This window comes from Mauremys reevesii, linkage group 2 (genome assembly GCF_016161935.1).
Source record: "Mauremys reevesii isolate NIE-2019 linkage group 2, ASM1616193v1, whole genome shotgun sequence".
NCBI classification, from domain to species: domain Eukaryota; kingdom Metazoa; phylum Chordata; order Testudines; family Geoemydidae; genus Mauremys; species Mauremys reevesii.
This window is the reverse complement of record NC_052624.1, coordinates 239,728,966-239,749,728: the sequence shown is the minus strand read 5'-3', so window position 1 is coordinate 239,749,728 and position 20,763 is coordinate 239,728,966. Positions and strand designations below refer to the sequence as shown.

The window sequence follows — 20,763 nt, the reverse complement described above, 5'->3', positions numbered from 1 at the left end:
AAAATGAAGCAACTCTCATGAACTGACATAGGAATAAATTCCTATAAAACTGGACTCTAAAGACTGAGGACTTTGAGTCTATGGTTCTGCTGCCAGCCTCCAGGAGCATCAGATGCATCTGACACAGACTCGGCTCCATCCTCATGACCAAGATACCTGGCCAGTAACTTGGCATGGGCAACATCTACGCTGGTAACTATAACATCTATACAGAACCTGAATGATTGTGTAAATGAATGTGTGTGTGTGTGTGTGTATGTATGTATAAGGACAAGTAGTAATAGAAACAAGTAGAAAAACATTGTTTTTTGTTTTGTTATGGTATTTACAATAAATGTGGCATCTTTGCCTTATCCCTCTTAATAAGATCCTGCTGGTTTTTATTATATTGGTATAACACTGAAACAAGTTGAAGTGAAGAATGCTCTGCACATGTCAGGATCCAGCTCTATGGAGCAGTAACTGTGCAGATGCCCCTGTGTTGCCTGAACCCCAAACATGAGCAAATATGCCAGATGCTGAGAGGTGCTGCGACTTGCGCTGAAGGCAATGGTAATCCCATTTCAGCACCTCTCAGGATCTGGCCCAGGCAGCTCACTTTTAAGCATGAGCTCTGATAATGCTAATGGTGCAGATGAGATGTTTTGGGGATTCAGAGTGCTGTCAAAAAGTTGTAAAAGAACATTTTAGCTGCTATAACCCTGCTTGATATGTGGAGTGGGGATTCCCTAGTGTGAACTGGTAATCCAATTAGCATTAATGCTAAAGGCAAGAATTCCTGCTTTACCAGTGCCAAGGGAGCAGGACTGAATGGAGGGTTTAAACTTTAAAGAATTGCTGAAAATCCTACTCTAAGGCCACTCAACATGACTAAGCTTTTAATTTTATTTTTTAATCTTTGACTAATGTATGGTTTAGGAAAGTGAAAGACTGAGAGAACTCGTTTTAATTAAGGGAATGTAATGGGTTGACCACTCGCTCCAGCCCTGAAGGGGTTGGAAAAGCCCTGAAGAGGGCTGGGGCTGGGGAAGGGAGCAAAACCCTGGCTGATTGGGGGAAGTGGCTGCAGCTGGGGCCATGGCCCAACCAGACTAACTGGGCCATATAAGAAGGCCAGGGCAGCCAGAAGCTCAGGACTCTCTCTCTGCTTGTAGAGAGAGAAGGGCCTGGCTGCTAGGGAGTTGAGTGGGGTACTCGGAGTGGAGCAGAACTGGGGGAAGGCTAGAGGAGCTGGGAGCTCTGGCCTAGGAAATCCCCAGGCTGTGGGCCTAGCTGAGGTCCTAAGACCAGTACCAGGGCTGCAGAGGGGCAGCCCAGCTATAGAGAGAGGCAGCAGGTCCAACCCTACCTTGCCTGTGATGAGTGGTGTATACTGCAGTCTGCCCCAGGGAGTGGGGCTAGATGGTGATTGGCAGTAGCCTTACACTGAGGTGAAGTGGCGTTAGTGGGTTGGGGTTCCCCTGGGTGGGGGGACCCAGACCCTGAGAGTGTGGGGGTACTGCCAAGGGGGCAGCAACCCAGAAAAAGGGGCACCGGGGTCCTGGGAGGGACATGGGGGCCAGTGGTAAGGCGGATTAACAGCCTGCAGGGGGCGCTCCAGGATGCTAGAAGGGCTAATTCCCATGGATGACCAGCAGGAGGCGCCGCAGGGGTGAGTCCACTCCCTTACAAGGAACATCCGTTAAACTTGCCTAGTTTTGTTCGAAATTGAGGCAGGGAAGGAAATGTAGCCAACAGTAGACATTGTAGGTAATGTAAAGAGCAAGGCAAAACCAAATGGTAGAGAAGAAAAGGGGTGTTAATGGGAACAAGTCGTTGAAAGAGTATGGAATGATGTTACAGAGTCCATGATCGGCCCAGGGGAAAGGAGAAGGAATGAATGGGGAAGAAGAGGGATGGGACAGTAACAGTAATGAGTAATAGGAAGTATCAGAGGGGTAGCCGTGTTAGTCTGGATCTGTAAAAGCAGCAAAGAATCCTGTGGCTAATAGACTAACAGACATTTTGCAGCATGAGCTTTCGGATGCATCTGATGAAGTGGGTATTCACCCACGAAAGCTCATGCTGCAAAACGTCTGTTAGCCTATAAGGTGCCACAGGATTCTTTGCTGCTTTTGAGTAATAGGAAGGTATTGCAAGTGGTAGTATATGGTCCTGAATGAGGGCATTGGAAAAAAAAAAGAGGGAAGTAGATTGTTTTGACACTTGCCTTGGAAAAGGATGGGTTTGAGAGTGTGATCCTGGTGGACAGAGAAGAGAATTAATGGCATGAAAGTGCAATCAAGGCTTACCAGAGCATTTGGAAATGAGACTAGAAGCAGGACATAATTGTAATAGTATGTTTTAGGCTCTTTCCCCATTAATACTTATTTTACCTGTACATGACAGTGCATAATAGCATCTATCAATCTTATTCGATGAGATTTTCAAGAGACTTTTCTTTTAAAAATAAATGACAAACTGAAATGCTGGATTAAGGATTTATTGTGCTATGTAAATGTAGAATCACTGGGTGCACTCACTTAACTCTCTGTTCTCACCTTCTTCAGCTCCCCCCTTCACAGTCTGTGTGCCTCCATTCCTCTCTCCTTATTGCAAATGCAGCCTTCTTCCTCTTCCACTCAGTTTTCAGCTTTTGTATCTTATTAATGATGATTTGATTAGCTCTGGCAGTGTGCTAGATATTTTTCAGAATTTAGAATAAAACTTGATCTTTGTAACAGTAGCTACTGGAGTCAGTGTATACTGACCTTTGTCATGTGACAGGGGCATTGACTTTATTATCCTGAACCAGATCAGTACACACCCAAACATACTTGTACTCTAAAAACCCAAACTTACTCTCATTGAAGTTAATGGTAAAAAATCCCATTGAATTCAATGGGAGCAGGGTTGGGTTCTAAGATAAATTTATACTGCCTTCAGTACTTGGAATAGTCTTCCATTTATTGTCTGACAATACCTCTCTCCTTCAAGCACACGTCTTTCAGGAACTGACCCATCTTTCCCTCATAACTAATAATTTCTATAGAGAACTTTGCTGGCCAGAACAAGGCATTCTATCTATGGAGGCAGAATGACTAGGATTATACTTCCTTAGTGGGAGGAGGAGCAGAATTTGAATCTTATATTTTATACTCTTTGGAGTAGGGAGTATGTCTTACTGTGTGTTTAAAAAGTGCTGTGAAAATTTAATGTACGTAATCAATAATAACATACCTGAAGACTGCTGCTGTACATACAGAGTAGGCCAGGTTAAGATGGAATTTAATTGATGTCCAAAACCTTGTTATCTGGCAAGTTGAGCCAGTAATTTTGTTTCTAACAGGTTACTTGGTTTGTATTTAAAGGAATTAGATTGCTACCATTTTAATAATGATTTCCCTTTTCTGAGGTCCCTAAGTGGCTGCACACTCATACATTCAATCTGACTTTCACATTATGGTGTTAGCCAGTCATAAAAACATTTAAATAACATTTATATTTTCTCAGAAAATAAGACCTTTTGGTAAAAATGGGTTAGTAACTGCAGTGTCTTTGGCTATAGAAAGGAATAAAATAATGTATAATTTATCACTTTATACAGAAAAAAGAACAGCTACCTTTTGACTTTTCAGCATTTGCCCCACTTTACTTCCACAAAGATGCTCTTTGACTTACAGACATCGTTTGAAGGAGAATGTTCCCTCTGATGGTTTTCTTATTCACCATTCTTGACTCTGAAGCATTCTGATAAAGACTGTGAAATGAATGTTTTCCAAGGGAACTAAGACTATTTACTTTCAAAGTCTGGCACACCAGGAAAAATGTATGCTATATGGTGGCTGCTCAACTGCAGTTAAATCAAAGAATTGCAGGATTGAGTTGATAGGTTTAATCCTTAGTTCAATGCACAGCGCAAGTGGCGTGGCTGTGTCCTTAGGAACTTCTCAGTGTTATTCAGAAACTTCTACTGAGACTGCAGAGCAATAGCATGGTCCCCTGACACCGCTTCTCCATGTCAGGGCTGGAGATACTTTTGTTATACCAATTCCCCCTCTACATGAGGGTGGGGAAGAACATCCACAGATAGGCAGCGGAAAATTTCAAAAACATCTTTGGGTCTGATCCAATGCCTAATGAAGTCAACTGAAATACTTACAATGATGTAAATCACGAATAACTCCACTGAAATCAAAGAAGTCACACCAGTGTGAACGTAGTGAGTACAGAATTGGGTCTATTTAAAATAATTTTTCCCCAATATTAGAAAATTATTTAAAGTTTCTGTAATCTTCCTGACTTAAAGTTACAAACTCAGAACCTATTTTTCATGAGCACACAAATCTAGTTTGGAATCTGTAGGATTTTTGCAGTTAAAAAGTGTTAACTGCCTAGTTCTGTACAACACAGGATTTACTTCTGCTCTCGTTAGTTGCACACTGGTGTATTTCCACTGACTCCTATGAAGTTACTCCTGATTTATACCAGGAGAAGAATCAGCAAAATCAGGCCAGTAGTATCAGACATTAAAGTCAAGTTAAATCAGAAATGTATTTTGCCTATTCAGTCTGGTATTTTGTGTGTGCATCCAAGAAAAATATTTGACCTGACCTGACAGTTGGTCTATGCTATGAAAGAGACAAGGTGGGTGAGGTAATATCTTTTTTTGGACCAACTTCTTAAAAGCTTGTCTGTCTCACCAACAGAAGTTGATCCAATAAAAGATATTACCTCACCCATCTTGTCCCTCTTATATCCTGAGACCAACATGACTACAACTATATTGCATGCAATAGTTAGACTCAGAGACTTTAAGGTCAGAAGGGACCATTATGATCATCTAGTCTGACCTCCTGCACAATGCCACAGAATCTCATCCACCCACTCCTGTAACAAACCCCTAACCTATGTCTGAGTTATTGAAGTCCTCAAATTGTGGTTTGAAGACCTCAAGGTGCAGAGAATCCTCCAGCAAGTGACCCGTGCCCCATGCTGCAGAGGAAGGCGAAAAACATCCAGGGCCTCCTCCAATCTGCCCTGGAGGAAAATTCCTTCCCGACCCCAAATATTGCGATCAGTTAAACCCTGAGCATGTGGGCAAGACTCACCAGCCAGCACCCAGGAAAGAATTCTCTATAGTAACTCAGATCCCACCCCATCTAACATCCCATCACAGACCACTGGGCATACTTACCTGCTGATAATCAAAGATCAATTGCCAAATTAATTGCCAAAATTAGGCTATCCCATCATACCATCCCCTCCATAAACTTATCAAGCTTAGTCTTGAAGCCAGATATGTCTTTTGCCCCCACTACTCCCTTTGGAAGGCTGTTCCAGAACTTCATAGTTGGCCTATGTCATGAGACTATTATGTGTCTGAATCAATCTGCCACGGTAACAATTGTGGGTGTAAGAGTAAGATTTTTTTAAAATCATGTTTTTGGTAGTTTTAAAAATGGGCAATTAAAATAAATATTTTCATCTCTTAAAGATTAGAAACCATTTGTTATTTTTTAAAAGCTTAAGGTAAAAATAGAAACCTGTCAAAAAGCCAAAACAAAGTGTCTGAAGAAACTTACTCGGCAATGATGAATCTGCTGGTGACTACCTGGCAAACTAACAAACAGCATAAGAAGATAACTGAGCTATCCTTCTCAATCACAATCCACTGAAGAGCCAAAAAAGAGCTAGGCACAAGCTATTTAGACAACTCAGCACAGCACAGCAGTAGTCAGAAATGCTTTTACTTATCAAATAGATTATCAAACTATCATCCATGCTAATGTTTCAAAAAAGGCTCATCACTAAAACACTGTCAGGCTACATTCCTGTTAACATTTGGTATACAAGAGTTTTTCCCAAAGCAGGCTTTATTTATTGACAGTATAGCTAGTAATTAAGAGTATTTATTTTGGATTGCCATAGCATGGTGTTGGGTTTGGGCAGTTTATTCATACTTTTCAGAAATGGTATAAATACTAGTAGGTTGTACCAAGTTCTTTTATTACTCTTCTCTGGAAAAAAGTAATTCAACCTTAACTGTAAATGTCTTTTCTCAGAAATGGTGTGTGTGATTTAACCACCGCAGAACACACATGACTTTTGTGACTTCAATGGGACTCGTATACTGGGCCCTATTCTCCACTGCAGGATATCTCCTGATTCTGTTACACATGGGTGGGCTCTTGACTGGAAGCCACTAGTGATGATTACAGCTGTTAGCCCTACTGGGCGTTACAGGATGCATCCAGCAATTTCATTCAGAGGAACATACTTCAAAAAGAGATTAGATGCTAAAGGGTCTAATTTTTTTCCTTGTTGAATTTCTGGCATTAATTTTATAAACTTAGGGCCTGATGCTGCACTGGTGTAAATCAGCATAGCTCCAATGACTTCAACAGATTACACCGCTTGACTGCTCAGAATCTGGCCCACACAGGTTTAAAACAGGAGTAACTTTAGTGTTGTCAAGAGAAGTATAAGTGAATGGAGAATCAGGTTCTGAGAACTCAGACTAGCTCATACCTAATGATCTCTTTGCAGACCATGCTATAATGTAAATGATCGTTGAAAATTCAGGAGGGCCAGGATTGTTAGTATAGTATTTCTGAGAAAAGAAATTAAAAGGCAAGGACAATTTTTTCTGTCTTGTTGAAGGGTATGCCTGTTAGTTCCACTGGTGAAGACTTAACATTTTTTCCTACAACCCAGAAAAATTTAGTTTATGACATCTTGGGGGTTCCTCCTGACACAGTTTGTAATTATCCAGAATACTTGGTAAAGGTGTGTTTTTCATAAGTGCATACTGGAAGCAAGTATACACATGCACAGTTTTGCATGTGCACCAGTGAAGACTATGAACTGAAAATAATATGCATCACACATTGAATCAGCAGCACAGTTGGGAATAGAATCAAACAGAACCCTGCCTAGAACTGAGTGAATAATTAATTTATGTTTGGTGGCTTAACTGAAAAATCCCCAGATATTTATTTCAGGCTGATCCAGAATAGAATTCTCCAGTTTTTCTCACTGAAAGGAAAACAAAAACAACCCCAAATTGGTCTGGATTGAACTAAATGCATCATTCACCCAGGAATTATTTTTTTTTGGTTTTGCTTCATTTTTGTGTTTACCATTAAAACAATAAATCTAGCAAAATTTCTAAGTAAATCCTTGTTTTTAAATGAGAAGTTGAACAGTTTTGTTAAGAAAATTTTGAAACACAATATTTTGACTTCAAAATAATTAAAAAAAATATTCCTGGTCAATTTGAGTTTGACCCAAATTTGTGGATAATTTTGGTCAATGCAAAATCATGTTTCAGCTAATATATTGTTCATCTGAAAAGTTTTGCCCACTTCTATTCCTGACTCCCAGCTCCCTGCTTGAATCAATCACTAGATCTGAACAACAGAATAGCCCACACTCATATACTCAACCTTTTAAGTCTCTAGAAGCCTGTAGTTTAGGGTGACCAGATAGCAAGTGTAAAAAAATTGGGACACTTTTTTTTTTGGGTGGGGGAAGGGAATAATTGCCTATATAAGACAAAGCCTCTAATATTGGGACCTTTGGTCACCCTAAGCCCAGGGCTCCCTAACACAGCTCAGCTGACTTAAGTCCCACTAACCCTGCGCTTAAACTGCAGTGCAGACTCACCCAAAGTGGCCACTGACTCTCCCGCCTGGCTTTATAACCCCCACCCCTGCTGCAGTTGGCGGGGGGCAGAGGGGGGAGGAAAAGGGAAACTGCATTACATAGAGGCACCACCTGCCCCTACTCTCTGCCGCGGCCACCTCAGTGCCCTGCCTGCCTCTGGCCGCTGCAGGCTGCAAGCCCTGGCCAAACACCCTTGTTGGGTCACAGCTGCTGGCAGGCAGAGGCCTGGGCAGGGTGCATGGGGGCAGCGTGGTGGGGGCCGGGGAGCTATTTATCCTGCCGGTGCGCACAACGCCTGACACTGAATGGAGCCCACACGCTGCAGAGAGCTGTCTGTGTGGTGAGTGGGGAGCAGAGCTATGCGGTCTGTGGGGCGGGGCTGTGCCAGGGCCCCCTCTAGCCGCCTGGAGCCAGGCGGCGGTGGCTCCCCTAGTGACACTGTGCCACCACTCTGGGGTGCGCTTCTCCTCCAGCTCGCAGCCACGCTGGCTCGCTGTGCTTCCCGGGATGGCGGGAGCCCGGGACGGTGCTCTCTGGCACTCTGCACAGCGCACAGGGCCCTGACCCTAAGAGCCAGAAGGGTGGCAAGGTGGGGAGTCCCAGCGGTGCTTACCTGGGGCGGCTCCCAGGAAGCATCCGGCAGGCTCCTCTGGCTCCTAGGGGGGCGTGGAGGGCTCTCTGCCCGCAGCTGGCACCTGCAAGCCCTACCCCCGCAGCTCGGATTGGGCAGGAGGGAGCTGGTGCAGCACACGGAGACCCCCTCCGCCTCTGAGCCTAGGGGTCACCAGCACTGCAGGCTCCTGCCGGTGGGCGGGCGCACGGCTAGAAGCCGCCCCAGGAAGTGCCGCCATGCTAGCCCCGGCACTTTGGCGGTGATGGTGAGTGGTCCCTGATATCAGGACAAAGGGTGTCCCGACCGATGTGCAGTCAGGACACGGGACAAATGTGTTAAAATCAGGACTGTCCTGATAATATCAGGACATCTGGTCACCCTACTGTAGTTTAGCCATATAAGTTATGCCTATTGTTTTAAAAAATTGATGTTGTGAAAGAGTTTTGTTGTTGAATACTAAATAGCAGAGCAGATAAAGAGGGGTAAATATGTGAAAGATGATGGGCAAGTTCTTCTGCCTGTTTAGTATTTTTTCAAATGTGCAATTTTAGGTATCCAGAAAAATAACTGAATTGATAAAGGGTTTAATAGATGTGAAGTGAGTGGTGGAAATTTTGTTGTACAAATTCCTAAAGCTATAGTGGATTTAGATGTTAAAAAAAAAAATCATGTTACAATCAGTGAGTAACGTGCTTAAAACCCTGCACTATGCTTAGGAAGTCTACCTCTGAGTAACTGCCGGAAAAATACAGAATGGCAAGGCCTTTCCAATGACTCATTTATACAACAATGTGAACAATAAACGAATCTACTGTGATACTGCATATATTAAATATAAAAAAGGGCATGTCAGAAAGTTTCTTGCAATTTCTGATTTCATGACATGCTTTTATTACTTTTTCCATTTTTTCAGTCACAGGTTATTAGATTCACTGCAGCTTTAGAAGGTACAACACATTAGTATCTGTCAGGTATGCTTCTGCTAATGACTTTTGTAGCTTGCTCAAATATAAGTATCGTGCACTGATATTCATCAAGTGAACACAACCTTTTACCTATTCATTTGTCTTAGGAATGAAGAACTCCATGTTTTCACTGCTATTGAGAAAAAGCTCACTAAAGTCCAAAGTGTTCAGTACACCAAGGAAATTGTTCAACCGTGTTTCTGTTGACATTAAAACATTCAGACTCATCAAAACAAGATTTTGGCCCAGCATCACTTCAGCAGATACAATAGTTGAACCTTCGACTTGATGGTATAGTTTCTTCTGTGGAAACTAGTACAATGGGAAAATGTGCAATGTATAAAACATATTGCAAGCTACTAATCTTGGATAGCCAAATCCAGTTAACTCTATTGATTAGAGTGGAATCACTCTGGCTTATTTTGATGCAACTCAGAGCAGAATTTGGCTCATAATCTTTAAAGCAAATCTGGTATTAGAAATCCAACTTAGATGACTGAAATGTGAAATACATTAGATAAAATTCATCATGCTTTGCTTGAGATATGTAAATACAGGACTTGGCTACAGCAGTACTTGCTTGTGTAAGATGTGTTTGGTTCAGTAGAATGATTCTTTTATTTCTTTTCAGTACAGTTTATTTTACTACCTAAATATAAGAACATAAAAACTTCCATACTGGGTCAGACCAAAGGTCCATCTAGCTCAGTATCCTGTCTTCTGACAGGGGCCAATGCCAGGTGCCCCAGAGGGAATGAACAGAACAGGTAATCATCAAGTGAACCATCACTTGTTGCTCATCCCAGCTGATCCATCAGCTGATCCATCCCAGCTTCTGGCAAATGGAGGCTAGGGACACCATCTCTGCCCATCCTTGCTAATAGCCATTGATGGGCCTATCCTCCATGATCTTATCTAGTTCTTTTTTTAACCCTGTTATAGCCTTGGCCTTCACAACATCATCTGGCAAGGAGTTCCACAGGTTGACTGTGTATGTGGAAAAATACTTCCTTTTTTTTGTTTTAAACCTGCTGCCTATTAATTTCATGTGGTGACCCCTAGTTCTTGTGTTATGAGAAGGAGTAAATAACACTTCCTTATTTACTTTCTCCACACCAGTCATGATTTTATAGACCTCCATCATAGCCACCCTTAGTCATCTCTTTTCCAAGCTGAAAAGTCCCAGTCTTATTAATATCTCCTCATACGGCAGCCATTCCATACCCCTAATCATTTTCATTGCCCTTTTCTGAACCTTTTCCAATTCCAATATATCTCTTTTTGAGATGAGGGACCACATCTTCACGCATCATTCAAGATGTGGGTGTACCATGGATTTATATAGAGGCAATATATTTTCTGTCTCATTAATGATCTGGAAGATGGCACGGACTAGACTCTCAGCAAGTTTGCAGATGACACTAAACTGGGAGGAGTGGTAGATACACTGGAGAGTAGGGATAGGATACAGAAGGACCTAGACAAATTAGAGGATTGGGCCAAAAGAAACCTGATGAGATTCAGCAAGGACAAGTACAGGACGGAAGAAATCCAATGCACTGCTACAGACTAGGGACTGAATGGCTAGGCAGCAGTTCTGCAGAAAAGGACCTAGGGGTTACAGTGGAAGAGAAGCTGGATATGAGTCGACAGTGAGCCCTTGTTGCCAAGAAGGCTAACAGCATTTTGGGCTGTATAGACAGGGACATTGCCAGCAGATCGAGGGATGTGATCATTCCCCTCTATTCAACATTGGTGAAGCCTCATCTGGAGTACTGTGTCCAGTTTTGGACCCCACACTACAAGAAGGATGTGGAAAAATTGGAATGAGTCCAGCGGAGGGCAACAAAAATGATTAGGGGGCTGGAGCACATGACTTATGAGGAGAGGCTGAGGGAACTGGGATTGTTTAGTCTGCAGAAGAGAAGAATGGGGAGGGATTTGATAGCTGCTTTCAACTACCTGAAAGGGGGTTTCAAAGAGGATGGATTTAGACTGTTCTCAGTGGTGGTAGATGACAGAACAAGGAGTAATGGTCTCAAGTGTCAGTGGGGGAGGTTTAGGTTGGATATTAGGAAAATCTTTTTCACTAGTAGGGTAGTGAAGCACTGGAGTGAGTTACCTAGGGAGGTGGGGGAATCTCCTTCCTTAGAGGTTTCTAAGGTCAGGCTTGACAAAGCTCTGGCTGGGATTAATTAGTTGGGTTTGGTCCTGCTTTGAGCAGGAGGTTGGACTAGATGACCTCCTGAGGTCCCTTGCAACCCTGATATTCTATAATTATCTATCCCTTTCTTAATGATTCCCAACATTCTGTTCTGTTTTGACTCTCTGCACATTGAGTGGATGTTTTCAGAGAACTGTCCACAATGACTCCAAGATCTCTTTCGTGAGCGCTAACAGCTAATTTAGACATTTTATATGTATAGTTGAGATTATGTTTTTCAATGTGCATTACTTTGCATTTGTTGAATATTGGCATTCTTGTAAAAAATGCAAGTAAATTTAAATCTTCTTGTTCCATGCAGATTTGCTATTTTACCAAAAGTAATTCCTTGTTACTTACTAGTAGGGACACAAAGTATCACAATGGGCCTGATCCAAAGTTAACTGCAGTCATTCTATACGCTTTGGATCAGGCTCTATAATGCTAGGAAATGTTTGGAATATGTACTTTTTGAAATGGAATTTGTATTTGTAGATACTAATTTGTCAGAAAGCTGAAATTCAGTGGTCGAAATGTGGTCTTGTGTGTATAGTTCAAGATATGTGGTGTGTTCTAATGTTCTGTGTTGAAGGTAGAGAAGATGCATTGATATCATCAAATTATATGGCAGTGATTTAATTTTTGCATGATAAAACTGAATGCAGCAAGAAAACTAACCCTAAGCGCTGTATGTTTCAGTTACTGGTGTCTTTTGTCTGACACATTCTCCATCTAAAGACAGTAAAAGCAAGAAAAATGACAAGAAAATAGACTAGGCTGGATACATACAATACAGAGGGCTATAAAATGGACAATATAGAGAAATTAAATATCTCTGAGGCAAATGTAACAGAAATGTACTTAATAGCTAGGGAATAAATTCTGATCTCAGCTGCACCAGTGTACCTGGGGAATAACGGCATTGAATCTATGCCGGGGTCAGCAACCTTTGGCATGTGGCCCATGAGGTTAATCTGATTGCAGACCACGAGACATTTTGCTAACATTGACCGCCCTCAGGCTCGGCCCTACACAGCTCCCTGTGGCCGCGGTTCGCTGTTCCCAGCCAATGGGAGCTGCGGGAAGTGGTGCGGGCCTCAGACATGTGCTAGCCGCTGCTTCCTGCAGCTCCCATTGGGAGCTGTGGGGGGCCATGCCTGTGGATGGTCAATGTAAAGAAAATGTCTCATGGCCCGCTAGAGGATTACCCTGATGGGCACTGTGCTGAAGGTTTCCAACCCTTGATCTATGCAGTTACATAGTGTAAAATCAGTGTGAGATCAGAATCAGGCCCAAAACATTTTCTCTATTTCTTATAGTTCTATAATTCAATAAAAATACATCTCAAAGAAATCACACTAAAGGTCTGACTCACAACTGCACTACTCACATCTTATGCCGATATAACTCCACTTATGTCCATGGATTCATACCAGCAAGAAGCAATGGTTATACCATTCTGGAAATTCTGAGGAGATACTAGGCTAGACACTGATCTCAGTTATACCAATGTAAATCTGTAGTACTTTAAGTCAGTGGAGTTACTGTAGATCTACACTAGTATAATTGAGATCAAAATCTGGTCTAGTGACTGCATAACTACTGAACCATCATTGTATTATTAGTAACTACTGTTAGTTTATGATTATTATTAATGACATCCAACTTGATGGATGCTATTCTCCTCTGACAATGTAATATAGATGGGTTTAAATGCTTTGCTGATTTGGGGCCTAAATCTGTGTAAAAAAAAATGCACTGTCCTATGGAGCAAATTAAGATGCCTCACCCCATTTTAGCTGGGAGGGTGTTTGGTCAGATCTGCAGGGCTAAGTCCTGGCAGGGGGAGGGAAGCTCTCATACCCAGACATGCTGGAGCCCAGTTCCTCCTTGTGCCTCCAAGTGCATGTGCAAGTGTGCTAGGGAAGGGGCTTCTCTGCCTTCCATTGGCCAGCCAGGGAAAGAATGGGGGGGCTGATTGGCTCTCCTGGGCCCTTCCTCCATCAAAAACCTCCACAGGCAGCCAGGGGCCATCTTGTCACCATTGCTGCCCTGCTCGCCATCCCTATAGTTGAAATATAATAAACTGTTTTCATAATGCTGCAGGCCTGATTGCCTGTTTTGGGGATCAGGAAGGATTTGTCACTTATTGGGCCAAATTGCAGAGGTCCAGAGAGGTGGGAGCCCTGTAATCCTGCACTGGACCCAGCTGCTTTGTGTCTGGTATCTGAGAGAAGTGGGCAGATAGTGTCTCTCCTTATGTTCAGTTAATAAAGTTGTAGCATGCATCCTGAAACTGGGCACCCAAAGTTGACACTGAAGGTGGGACAAGAAGTAATGGGTATAAGGCTCAGCAAGGGAGATTTAGGTTATATATTAGGGAAAAGTTTCTAACTATAAGGGTAGTTATGCTCTGGAATAGATTTACAAGGGAGGTTGTGGAATCCTCATCATTGGAGGTTTTTAAGACCAGGTTAGACAAACACCTGTCAAGGATGGTCTAGGTATACTTGGTTCTGCCCCAGCATGGGGAAATGGACTTGCAGATCTCATGAAGTCCCTTCCAGCCTTACATTTCTGTGATTCTATAATCTAAACTTAATCTGCATTGATTTTGCTTGCTAACATTTCTTTTCAAAATGTGTGTATTGTAAATAAATTAGACTAGGATAAATCATCAATTATTTGATTCTTCTTCTCTCTCTACAAGGAAATAACTTAGTCCCTGAATTCAAATCTTCTTGATTGCTTGGAAGTCATAACATTAACACTGCACCTTTACAAATATTTTTGTATATGATCTGTTATTCTGATATGTGTAGCAGTAGAAAAGATATTTTCCCCATCTTGATTCTAAATCCCTATTTTTAGGAGATTATAAATTTCAGAAAGTTTGCCCTATAGACTGAAATTTGTCATGCTTGTTTCTAGCCGCAGGATAAATTTTTGTGTGTGGAAAGTTTGATGAAATCGTGTTTGTGAAACTTCTTTTATATTAAAAATTGGCTAGATGGGCTTTTGCTTGACTATCTCACAAACAGCTTCATTTTAAAATTAGAAATTTGCTGTGCAACTACTGTTCTTTGAGTTCTAATGCCTTTAAGATCCAAGTTTCTTAGAAAACAAATAACAATGGTTAAGTTTTCTTGTTTTGTAATAAGCTGATCTGTCTTGTTTTCACAAAGTAGAACCTGTGTGTCAAGAAGTAGGTTCTTCTACTTCAGAAAAAATAGTTTCTGAATAGGAATATGACAAATCTTACTAAAAAGCAGTTTATTCAGTCATCCTGCTCTTAAGGGGATCACTGTCTTTCACTTGAGCAGCAATCAACTGATATGTGAGTCAATTTGAGTCTGAGAGCTAGAGGATGAGTGTGCAAATGAACAAGAAGCAAGTTGAATTAGCAAGCCCCACATAACTAAATTATTCCAGGAAAAAAAAGATAAGGAACAAATACATAGACAAACACACTGAAGACTCTTATTTTCAAGATATAAATTGTCTTTTCAGTCATTGAAGTATCATTGACTTAAGTGGGATTTGAAAGGATGCTCCAGACTTCATATGACTTGACCATAATATTTATATATCTCATCTTCTATTAAATTTATGTCAATTTCTGAAGGCATCTTAACAAAATTAAATATATAATAGAATAGGTGAAATTCATAACGTATGGTACATAATGAACTGCCCATACCATATCATTATAACTCTTGCCCAAGGATCTGAATATCTGAATGAGAACTGCTGAAGAAAGACACATAGGTCAATTAAACCAAAACAGCCACCCTAAGAATTACCCATTGCTTAGATATGCTCTCCAGCAATCTTTCATAGCAATTCCTTCTCCCTCGCTTCTTTCTAATTGCGTGGCTCTTTCACTTCCTCACATAACTAAAGTCAGTGGTGCTTTAAGTTACCACTGGATAGGAACAAATGAAGAAAAACAACATGCTGCCAATAGGACGGCAAAGAGCACCAGTAGAGGAATCTACTCTATCAGTCACCTGAATCTTCAGATCTAATGGTGAATTTAAGGACACTCATTGGTGGAGAAGCAGTAAATAAAGAAAACTAATAGCTTTCATAACTTGAAGTTTCACAGTTCTTGCAAACAGAGTGGTCTCACTGACTGCAACACAGTCGTCAGTTTTCCAGCATTCTCCCAGGAAGCTCTAAAATTACTTCTAAATACATAAAATGAACACAGTTGTGCACTGTTTATACAGTATGAATAGGAGATGAACTAAGCCATGGAAGTAATGTCTTTAGTGGGCTTTTCATGGTCTCTCTGCCTCACAACTGAAACTACACTATACTAAGCAATCTGCTTGCCTTGTGGAGCTGGCTGAATTGCTTTATATTTGTATATTGCATAGGGGAAATAAAGAGAGAGGTAAAGTCACCAAATGCAAAGGTATCCATAGAGAATTACAGTGTATCCAGTAGGTAAAATATATACTACTGCTTAGAACTTGTATAGCAGCTTTACATCCATTGATCTCACAACACTTTATAAAAGAGAACAAGTATCATTATTCCCATATAATAGATGGGAAAACAGAGGCTCAGAAAGGGGAAGAGTCTTGCTCCAAATAATGATGTAATTAACAAGCAGGCATGAAAATACAAGAATTTCATAACCACAGCAAATATTGGCTCTGGTTTCCAAGATGTACAACACTCAGCTATTTAGGCCATGTCTACATTAGGGAATCTGAAACCTGGTTTAATCAATACAGTGGTAAAAACACCAGAAAAAACCACTCTTGTCTATACAATGGCTCCCACTGGCATTAAAACCAATTCCTTTGAACAATATTAGCACTAGAGCTAGTCAGCAATTTTCCAATAGTTTTCATCAGAAAATTCAGTTTAGTCAAAACCAAAATGTTTTGCAGAAATGTTTTGGTTTTGATGAACTTTCACAAAGCTTGCTTGGTGGGCTGCAGGGGAGCCTGGGTTTCCCAGGTCTGCAGCTCTGGTGCAGCCCTGCCATGCAGAGCTGGGAGCCTGGAGAGACATGTCTGGAAACAGGGCTCTCAGGGCTTCTAGGTTCCTCACTCTGCAGTGAGGGTCTTCCCAGGATCCTGGGGATTCGGGGGAAGCCTGGGGAGTCCCTTAGAGGTGGAGGCAGCATCAAAGTGTAATTAACATTTTTGTTAATCCTGATCCTAAAAAATTATTATTGGACTTCCATGGTTATTCATAATAACTGTATACATAGCCATGGCATGTTAATTTCTTACCAGCTCATTGCTGCAATCCTCATCAAAATCCTCCTCTATTCCATCAGTCATCTCTTCTCCATCCCCATCTGCATCTGGCCCTACTTCAATAGGCTCTTCTGTAGAGTTATCTGCATTCTCTGATATGCATTCCTCTTGGATCAACTCAGCATTATCTTCCATTTGCTTCTTTTGAGCTTCTGTAAGGAAAGCATACCCTGTAGAGATTCAGTAACCTTTTCTGTTGCTCGGAATGAACAATGATCTCAGGCAGACTTCATGCCTCCATTCTCCAGATGGAGCTAGGTTTATGAAATATGGTATGTTAATATCTACCAGGTAAATATTATCAAATTCCCTGACTCTGAAAGTTACAGAATAAATAATCTGCAACACCGGTGCACTCAGCCAATCAAAGTGAAGGGACCAAATACAGTTAATGGTGCAAAAATAGAGTTTTGTCCCAGTCATGCAATTCTCTGAACTCTGCTATGTCGTGGGAATCCAGTTTGCATAATCATTGTGCAGTTATGTATCAATGTAAATCTCTGTGCTCTCACTGGATGACAGACGATAATGGCCAATAAGTGTGCAGGGATTTGCATAATCCTGGTGTGATTATTTCTCAATAAGTATACAGTTAATAAATCTTACTAGTCACACTGGTCCCATTACTAGAGGCTGGAGTAGCAGTTGCAGCACCTCCTCATTCTCTCTGTTTGCACCGTGTGCTGGGACAACTGGATCCATTTATGGCCCCTACCTTTGGCTCAAACTCATTGCTGCTTTCCTTTCCTGCCAAAGTGGGGTCAACATAAAGACCATTTTCAAGGCACTCAGCTCATGGAAGCTCCCCTGCCTGGTCCACCCTGTTCAGCTCTAGTGTGGGACTTAAGTAATGCAGATGGCCTTGCATTTGTCCTCCATACCTTGAAGAATTTCACCCAGGCAGCAGAAGTCCACAGTAGGGATGGGAGAGGACTAACAGACTGACTTATAGAGTAGTTGGAGGAGCAGCAGAGCAGGGGACTTGGAGGGACCACAGACTCACTCCTATTCACTTCAGAGTGGTAGCCGTGTTAGTCTGTATCAGCAAAAAGAACAGGAGTACTTGTGGCACCTTAGAGACTAACACATTTATTTGAGCATAAGCTTTTGTGGGCTAAAACCCACTTCATTGGATGTATGCAGTGGAAAATACAGTAGGAAGATGTGTGTATATATACACAGAGAACATGAAAAAATGGGTGTTGCCATACCAACTCTAATGAGACTAGACAATTAAGGTGGGCTATTATCAGCAGGAGAGAGAAATTTTCCCCTACTGTTACTCACACCTTCTTGTCAACTGTTTGAAATGGGACATCCTGATTATCACTATAAAAGTTTTTTTTCTCTCCTGTTGATATGGCAACCCCCATTTTTTCATGTTCTCTGTGTATGTATATCTTCCTACTGTATTTTCCACTGCATGCATCCGATGAAGTGGGTTTTAGCCCATGAAAGCTTATGCCCAAATAAATGTGTTAGTCTCTAAGGTGCCACAAGGACTCCTGTTCTTTTTGCTATTCATTTTAGGAGCTTATGATGAAAACCTTTATGCACCCAAAATGACAGCAGGTTAGGGGACTATTCGCCTGTAGCTGGGATAGCAACGTCATTTCAGTCTGAAAGTGACAATTCCTATCAGGGATGGAACTTACAAAACAAAAGAGATGCTTCTTTCTTTTCTAAACTGACTGTTTTATATTACCAGCAAGCTCATCTCATATCTTGTTACACAGTGAACGAATCTGAAATTGGCTGTGAAGTTGTATATCTTTCAGCTTTATGAATACATTATGGTTTCTACTTTAAATTATTACATGCCATAGCTAGTACTCAAAACTCCTTACACTGTTATGTATCTCATAATCTTAAGCAAAGACAGCACTAGTTTCTCCTCTGTGTATCTACACATTTGTTTTCATCTCTTCAGTCTTGTTAGCCTTTGACCCTTCTCCCTCTCAAATTGTGCTTGCTAAAGCTTCAGAATAAATAAGGCTTTGTTTCCTTAGACCTAACATCTTTACAGAAAGAATCTTGGACTCAAAGAATTAAGGCCAATGATAGGCATCCCTCTTTGAAATCAGTGTGGTTGTAGAGATTGCTACTGCAAAATTCAGTCCATGGAGCCATATAAAATATTAATCAGTATAACAGCTTCATAGTTATAACCAGTGATGTTAGCATAAGCTATAGTATCAACCCCATTTCTGCTATGGCATTTGATTTAACAGTCTTTTGGTACACACTTGTAGTGCTACCAACAAATGGTAACCACCTAAAACCTTCTTCATTTGCTTAAGCATTGCTTCTGCTCTTCTTCATTTCAAGATCTGTGCTAAGGAGGAGAATGTCTTGAAAGGCTGGAAATTTCAGAAGACAAACTTTTTGCATAAAATATTAAACAGCATGAACAGGCAACATGAACTCCTGCTCAGAATGAACAATGGGAATCGTAAAGACAAACAGCAGATAAGAAGCAGTGGACATTTTAATCCTTTTTATATGCAGCACTTTGTCTCATTGCCTTTATGAAAGTCATATCAAACTTTTCCCCTGCTTACTTAATTTAGTGTCTTAAAATTATAAACAGCAAATATAAGGCAAGGGAAATATGATAAAAGTATTCTTAACTAACAATCTATTAGATATCTATGTAAAAGGACAGGATATTATAAAATAAGGAGTTGAACTATAGTATATATATAATAAGAGACAGGAAAACCACGCTTTGGTCAAGACTTTCAAAAATGGGTGCTAAAGTTATGTTCCTGATATATCTTGATGAGAGTTGTTGGGGGGCTTAGCACTTTTGAAAATCAGGCCACTTTTTAAAGTGTCTAACTAAGAACTTAGGGATAGGATTTTCAAAGATGCCTAAGGATTTAAGTGTCCAACTCCCATTACATTGGATACCCAAAACTTTTAGGATCTTTTGAAAATCCACACCTCAGAACCTAACTTTAGGCACCTGTTGAAAATCTTGGTCTTTGTATATACAGAAAAAAATACTCTACTGCTGCCATCTTACTAAGTCAGAGCAGCTAGCCATTGCTCTGTTGTGGCTTCCTGCTCCAAATTTCCACCAACAAATTAGACACATCAAACATCCTAAAAATCATTTTCCTCTCTATAAACTCTAGCTATTGAGCTTACAGAGTTATTTGCTCTACCAAATAGATCCAAATCTATATATAAAAGCTTCCAAACAAGTATGTTGTTAGGGACACAACTTGCAGCTATCCACAGTATTAAAACACAACATTTATCACATGTAGAGTTTGAGTTTCCAACCTGAGCCCATAACTGAGATTGACAAGCGTGACATCGATTCTTTGTTGAAAGACTAATGTAAAAACACCTCCCTTCTCTCTTGCACTATTTGTATTTAAAGTGAATCTAAAGCCCTTAGGCAAAAGGGAACGTAAACTGTGCACTACCATTAGGGATACAAAACCACAAGACAATCTTTTACCCTCAATTTATCTTTTCTGTTTTCATCCTACTAAAAATTTCAGGGTATTGGTAGCACTAAGAAAAGAACACTAGCAAAATTTGCAAGCTGAGTTTATCCCCTGAGCTTTTACTGGTTAGTCAGTGAATAAGTTCAGTAAAAACATTGAGTTCAGTTTCTAACATGTATCATTCCCCTAAAGGAATAACTCCGAGTCCTTAGAATATCCTTCTGAATGGCAATGTAAGGTCATGAAAAAAATTAAAATTAAAAAATTCCAACCGAATGTACATGCTCTCCCTCTCTCCTCTTCCTTATTTTAATAACAAAGTTATGCCCTAATCCTCATCCAGCATGCAGCCAGGAGACACCATCTTTGTACTGGACAATTCTGCAGGGGACAAGCACTTTTTGAAGTGCTTGGAGGAGAGGAAGGAGATCAAGAACAGTCAACATGGATTCACCAAGGGCAAGTCATGCCTGACCAACCTGACTGCCTTCTATGATGAGATAACTGGCCCTGTGGATATGGGGAAAGCAGTGGACATGTCATATCTGGACATTAGCAAAGCTTTTGATACGGTCTCCCACAGCAATCTTGCCAG

At 41.1% G+C, this 20,763-nt stretch overlaps 1 protein-coding gene across 3 annotated transcripts in view; it reads right to left on the bottom strand.

Moving 5' to 3' along the window:
- The window catches only part of RALYL (RALY RNA binding protein like), a 280,552-nt gene that overhangs the window by 15,600 nt on the left and 244,189 nt on the right, over positions 1-20,763 (bottom strand). For 2 of the 3 annotated variants that reach the window (XM_039527487.1, XM_039527486.1), the window contains exon 7: positions 16,681-16,877. In XM_039527487.1, the coding sequence (XP_039383421.1) occupies positions 16,681-16,877 (197 nt within the window). The remainder of the gene's footprint in view (positions 1-16,680; positions 16,878-20,763) is intronic. The other variant, XM_039527488.1, reaches the window with a different exon arrangement.